At 35.5% G+C, this 6,927-nt stretch overlaps 2 protein-coding genes across 2 annotated transcripts in view; one reads left to right on the top strand and one right to left on the bottom strand.

Annotated features, from left to right (window-relative positions):
• The window catches only part of LOC107609957, a 2,804-nt gene extending 1,629 nt beyond the window's left edge, over window positions 1–1,175 (bottom strand). Inside the window, exons 1-3 of the mRNA XM_021107732.1 lie at window positions 1,098–1,175; window positions 436–502; window positions 267–334 (exon numbers count right to left, since the gene is read on the bottom strand). Coding sequence (XP_020963391.1) covers window positions 267–334; window positions 436–502; window positions 1,098–1,175 — 213 coding nt within the window. The remainder of the gene's footprint in view (window positions 1–266; window positions 335–435; window positions 503–1,097) is intronic.
• On the top strand, window positions 5,445–6,686 carry LOC107606884. The gene has a single exon (XM_016308891.1). It carries the CDS (start codon window positions 5,445–5,447, stop codon window positions 6,684–6,686), a length of 1,242 nt encoding a protein of 413 aa, XP_016164377.1.

The raw sequence follows: 6,927 nt of genomic DNA, 5'->3' as shown, positions 1-6,927 counted from the left end.
AATTAACACTTGCTTCCATGAAACCAAGTACCATAGTTTCCAATATTTATTTTATCATAAATGCCAAGAATGAGAAATGCTAAACAGTTACAGCTTAGCAGGGATGTCACGCATCCAATAGCAATTCATGAACTCAATGAGACATTAACTTTTCATAGTCCTCAAATTACTTGCATTAGAAAAATATGATAAGAAGAGTACAATTTCAAGTCAAAACACATTAGGAAAATTTGGTTCTTTGATAAGATTTTGTTTGAAGAGCTTACCAGTGCTGCTACAACTTCATTAGCAATCTGCAACCTCGTCCTCCAATTTAAGGGAGTCTTCAAGGGATCTACCAGCATTCAAATATTGAAATAAATAAATAAATAAAAATAGTTCCAATTACTATTGAGAGGCTCCTCTAAAATCCTTCTAATTTCTTTCAAAATTTACCATTGAGATGCTCCTTTAAGCTTCCATTCTCTATGTTATCAAATATGAGGAGTCTACAGAAATAACCCTAAAGGCAACAAGAAACCAGTTAAAAAATTTGCTTTACCTATCACATCTTCATAAATTAGACTGTAATTCTAAAACACCCTCTGTCAATTTTACATTGTCTTTAAAATACAAAGATAATCCCAATTTGCTTTACCTATCACATCTTCAATTTTACGTTGTCTTCATAAATAACCCCAATGCTGCTACTATGTAATTCAAGCAACCAATAACTTATCCATCTTTAAACAAGCAGAATTCAAGTTAAATCATGAAATCCTTGAAACTCAGATGCAACAAAGAACAAACTCCAAGACTTAAACCAGGAGCTACAACCAAATACAGAACTAACAGAAGCAATTTCTAAGAAGCAAAATAACAAACACATAGAGTGCAATAAGTGCATTATTACTAAATGTTTGTAATAAGAAACTGTTCACCCTTCCAGTCGAGTCTCTTGGAATGGAGATTTTATAATAATCTATTAGTCTCTTCAAAATTTTACTGAGTTGAGTAGCATGAAGAAAACACAATAAACAAAGATCAAATGAGAGAGAGAAACACAGAAGAAAAAACAAAACATGATAATAATTCAGAAGAAGAGAGTGGTGAGGTACATTGCCAGGGGAAGGCTCATGAACATTCCAAAACACACAGGTTTCAATCACATCTATTCCTCCTTCTTTGCGGGGCATAATTGTAAATTTAGCGAATGAGAAAAAAAATCAGAGAGCACTTACCGCGAGCAAGTGAGAAGAGCGGATCTCAATCTCATCGATCATGTCACGTGCATTTGCCGGAGCCAGCACGGCCTCTAGGATTCCGTTTCAGCTGTATTCGCATCAAGACAGTTGCTATGGTTCTCTCCTCATCAACGTGTAGTAAAATTTCACCACCTCTGGCACCTTCGTCAACAACAACAACAACGCAGAAGATCAATCAAAGTAAAAATAAAGGAGAAAAAACAAGCATTCTCTGTTTCTTCCTACTAGATCATGAACTAGATTTAAAATTTGTGAAGAGGAAGGAAAAATCAAAAGAAGATGAAGGTGGAAAAAAATCACAAAGGCTCGCTAAAGGTAGCAGCAGCGGCATTGCTTACGGCGGCGAGGTGATAAATAAAGGCGGCAACGGAATGAGTGACAGTGACTAACCTTCAGATCGAAGCCAGAACCTCATTGAAGGTAGCGACACGATGTTGCTTGATATGGTGAGGGGATGAGTGAAGACGAGGAGATGAACAATGGCAATGAAATAAGCGGTAGCGACAAACCTTCAGATTGAGGCCAGATCGAGAACTAGATCGAAAACTCGCTAAAGGCAACAACAACAACGTTTCTTGCAGCGGCAAGGATGTGAGTTGCAACGAGTGGATGAGTGGCAGCGAGAAGATGAATGACAGTGGCAAAAGATGAACGGCGGCAAGGGATTAGGGATTAGGGTTCGGCATTCACTTTTTATTGAGAAATCACACATATCACTCTCGATCTCTCTCATACAGTCAAATACAACAATACATCAGGTGAGTTAAAAAGACAAAAGAAAAAAAATGATAGTGGCGGTTTTAAACCGCCACAAAAGTCTCAAACATTATGGCACAATCTAAAATCGCCGAAATTAGTGGAAAAAATGGCGGTTTTGTAAAGCCGTCATAAAATTAATGCCGTTTTAATCTAATTTTTTTGTAGTGTACTAGAAAGACAACGAGAAAGACAATTAGAATCCAAAAATGTCCTAAAAAGAGAGGAACGACAACAAATGGGATTAGAGGAAAAGTTTTTGAAACCGGAAACCCACTTAGGCGAGGTCACCAACCAAAAAACTAACTTCGCCATGCATTCTGATCTCAACTAAGTCTTGAAAGAATACATAGAATTTTTAGATTGAAATTGTATTCAATTTTCCAAATTCTACCTTATTATTATCCTTTCTTATATATTTATTATTTAATGCAAATATGACATATCTTACGATACACGAGGTGATCTAATTACAATAATTTGTTGACATTATTATACACATTTTTAAAATTCTGATTAATATGATTTTGGCTTAAGGTAATTCAAGGCTAGTGTAACGTTTTAAGTAGATTACCAAAATAAAAAATAATTTGAAACCCATATTATAAGAGGATATTAAAATTTTCCGTCAACTAAATTTAAACAAATATAATAGTGGTTGATTTATGCATTGTTCACTATGCTGCAAGTAAGGGTTTGCTCGTTTAATTTGATGTTGTAAATCTTTTATCATCTAAATAATTATTCTTAAAAAAAATACTTTACAATAATTATTGTGACGAGGCGACTTATTAATTGAAGCCACCATAACTTTATCTAATATTTAACTAAATATTTAAAATTTTTGCTTTTGAAATTAATTAATTTTTATATTTTGAAAATTTCTTAACTAACCATATCTGAGGAACGACAATTTCAATTTTAAAATTTAAATTAAGTTTCGAAAACAATAACGATCCTAATTTTCCTAACAATCTATAACCAGTGAGAATTCAATTTAAATTTTAAATAGTTAGTTTTGTTACCATATTATTATCTTGGCATTAGGATGGGGAAGCAAAAAAAACATGAAATTGCGCCATCTCCATCGCGCAGAACTCCTGCACGTCGTGGAATTTCTCTACGGAAGCGTCCTCGGCCTTCCTCCTTGCAGAACTCGCCAGTTGATAAAAATGGTGGCACAACGGAGGAAACCTTAGTAGATGGAAGCATGGCGTTAACTTGAAGGTATTTGGTAACATTTTTGTTAAGAAATGTGAATTAGAGCAGCAGATTAATTATTTACAAAAGCATTTGGAAGTGGTGGATAGTATTTATTTGCGTCAGAAAGAGCAACAGTTGCTTGATGATTATAATAATACTCTAGTGCAAGAAGAGTTCCTATGGTTCCAAAAGTCCAGAGAGCAGTGGGTAAGGTTCGGGAATAGGAATACAAGATTCTTTCATATTCAAACTCTTGCGTGAAGGAAGCATAATAAGATTCATGGCCTTTTTCTCAAGGATGGAGTGTGGGAAACTGATCCAGAGGTTCTGAGTCAAGAAGCAGAGTCTTTCTATAAAAGCTTATTCTGTCATTTGGATGATGTTGATTTGGGTTGCCTTGGTGATGTGCCTCTTCCTTCTCTGAATGAGGAAGCTTGCAATAATCTTACGGCACCAGTTACTATGGAGGAAGTCAAAACAGCTGTTTTTCACATGAACTCTTTTAAAGCTCCAGGTCCTGATGGGTTTCAAGCTTTCTTCTTCAAAGAATATTGGGAGATCATTGGTCTTGATGTTTGGAAGATGGTTAAGCAGGCATTCTCCGGTGTTACTCTTGATCCGAGAATATTGGAGACTTTACTGGTTCTCATTCCAAAGGTTGAATCACCGGTATCTATGAAAGATTTCAGGCCGATTAGTCTCTGCAATGTAGTTTACAAGATCATCACGAAGGTCCTTGTTAATAGGCTTCGTCCTCATCTTGCGGAGATTGTTGGCCCGCTTCAAGGAGGATTTATTCCGGGATGAGGAACTCCTGACAACATCATTATTGTTCAAGAAGTCCTCCACTTTATGAAGAAGACTAAATCAAAGAAAGGTACACTGGCCTTTAAGATTGATCTGGAGAAAGCTTATGACAGAGTTAACTGGAGGTTTTTAGCTCATACCCTTAAGAGCTTTGGTTTTCCTATTCCTACACTTAATTTGATTATGAATTGTGTCACTGCTTCTTCCTTATTTATTCTTTGGAATGAGAATCATCTGAATGGCTTTACTCCTAGTCGAGGTCTTAGACAAGGAGACCCTACGTCACCTTATCTTTTTGTGTTGTGTACCCTCTATTTAAGCAGTTCCTTGTTTTGTTTCTTTTGTTTTTCTTTGTTTAATTTATTTCAGTCACCAAAAAAAAATATTATTATCTTGGTAGAAACTCACCTGCAGTCGACTTCACATGAAGTTATTTTTGAATGGATGATACGTGTGTTACCATTTGGTTTAAAAAAACCCGGTTTATTTTATACAAATAATTTAATTAAAAAACCAATTGATATAGCTATGATGTTAGATTTTTTGCCGTATTTTATTGTAAAAAAAATTGACTAATTTAAATTGAGAAATTATTTTTTAATGATTTTTAATTATAATTTTGGTTAAAAAAATTATATAATAAACAATTAACTATAATTTCCCAATTTAAATTAGTCAATTTGTTTTTAAAATAAAATATGATAAAAAATCTAACATTATAGCTATATCAATTGATTTTTTAATTAAATTATTTGTATAAAATAAATCGATTTTTTTTAAACCAAATGGTAACACGTGTCATTCATCAAAAAACAACTTCATATAAAATTGAGTTTTCATCTATTATCTTAGCTTTGCATAAACTAATTCTCTTATATATTGCGTAACTGATATTAGAATGCGAACATGGTACTTATCTGTTATTTTAATTTGACTTTAATTTTCACCAAATCTAAACCGTTAGAAAAAGTTGCATTCGTTATGCGTATATAAAGAAAGACCTGTAATTTGCATAGTATTTTTAAAATTCTCATTCTCCGAAGTGAAGAAAGTGGTCACGTAAGTTTATTCCAATCACCCTTAGTTATAACACAAATGTATTGAATTCTAAATCATCTTCTCTCTTACTCTCTTTCAGATAATTCAGTATTAACGTTGGTTTTTAATATTGTTATTTAAATTATTAACGTTGGTTTTTAATTATTTAGTTTTTTACAATTCATAAATGCAACAATTTATAAATTTTGTTTGTATTTTTTTAATTTAATTTAATTAAGTATTACATTTTTTTAATTTTAAGACACAAACAAATAATTAGAGTGCTCTATTAGGATTTCTTAGTGCTCTGTTAGAATTTCTTAACGGAGTTCTTAGTGCCGTCAAGGCTACATTGTCAAGATCAATTAAATCTCAATACAAGTCTACTTAATCTGCATGGCTGAGACAACGAGGGATGAAGATCGGATCAAGGAAGACAACCTGAAAGGAGGTAGGAATGTGATTCTACTGGAAGAGGCAGACATATCAAAAGGTATTAACGCTTGCTCCAATAGTCTCTATGGCAGACTCTTTGCTTCCAAAACCTTCTCAATTGGAACCATGGGGAATGCTTTAAAGGCTATATGGAGAAATTCGGAAGGATTTAGCGTGAGTGACAAAGGGGATAATTCCTTCCAATTCTTTTTTAATAAAGAAGTGGATGTCTTGCGTGTTGAACGTGGTTCTCCATGGCTATTCAAAGATTATGTGCTCCATGTCAAGAGATGGAAGGAAGATCAGAACTGTGATGAAGAGATTATTTCCAATTTTTCAGTTTGGGTTCAATTTTGGGGTTTGCTAGAATCGTTTAAAACCCTCGAAGTTGGACGTAAATTGGGAGAGAATCTGGGCACAGTGTTGGAGGTAGGTAAATTTCAGATGCGAGGCAGAGAAACTAGGATTGTGAAAGCCAAAATCAATATCGATGCTGCCAGGCAAGTGAGAGATCAGTTAATAGTGGCAGGACCTAATAAAAAGGAGGTAGAAGTGGCACTGCACTATGAGAGACTTGGAAAGTTCTGTACCTATTGCGCAAAATTGGGGCACGAGGTGAAAAATTGCCATGATCTGCTAAAGGACACAGAGAGTGAGATGGTAAAAGAGGATGACATTGGCGAATGGGTTAAAGCTAGTCAAGTGGGAACGCGAATCTACTCTGAAGGAGAAAGAACATTCAACAACTCAACCCAAAACCAGAATAAGGCCACTCAACGTAAGAAAAAACCGGTCTTAAACTGCTTATTGGAAGAATTTGCAGGGATGTCAATGCAAGAAGGGAAACAAAGTTTGAAACCACAAGACACTGGTAACAGGGCAGCACCTGAGTCACCTCAATCAGCCAATTCTAGAACAGAATGCATGGAGATTATCATAGCTGGTCAGTCCAATACCAAGGAGGATGAAGGGCAGCTTATGCAATTCGCTATTGGGGAGTGTCTCACCACAGAAAAAGGTAGGAAGTGGAAAAGGTTAGCAAGACAAGGTGCTGCAGAGTCAGATACTAAAAGAGAACCCAAAAAAAGGTTGATGAGTGGTATAGCTGAAGTAACTACAAAGAAAGCAAGAACAGATGATGAAAATGCAGTTGAACAGATGGTGGAGGGTGCCAGCCTACAAATGGCACCCAAGGCGCCATGAGAACTATAGTTTGGAATTGTCGGGGTTTGGGGAGACCCCTGACAATTCACACCTTGAAAGGGATCTGTAAATCCCACTCCCCCGAGATTGTGTTTATAAGTGAAACAAAGAACCAATCTCGACAGGTGGAAGCAAAACTTCGGGTATGCGGCTACGAAAACTGGCATATTGTTAACCCGGCAGGAGTGGCAGGAGGACTTGTGCTAGCTTGGAAGGACATCATCAGTGTTCAAATTATTAG

The sequence above is a fragment of the Arachis ipaensis genome, chromosome B07 (assembly GCF_000816755.2).
Source record: "Arachis ipaensis cultivar K30076 chromosome B07, Araip1.1, whole genome shotgun sequence".
In the NCBI taxonomy this organism is placed as follows: Eukaryota; Viridiplantae; Streptophyta; class Magnoliopsida; order Fabales; family Fabaceae; genus Arachis; species Arachis ipaensis.
This window is presented reverse-complemented; position numbering and strand designations above follow the sequence as displayed.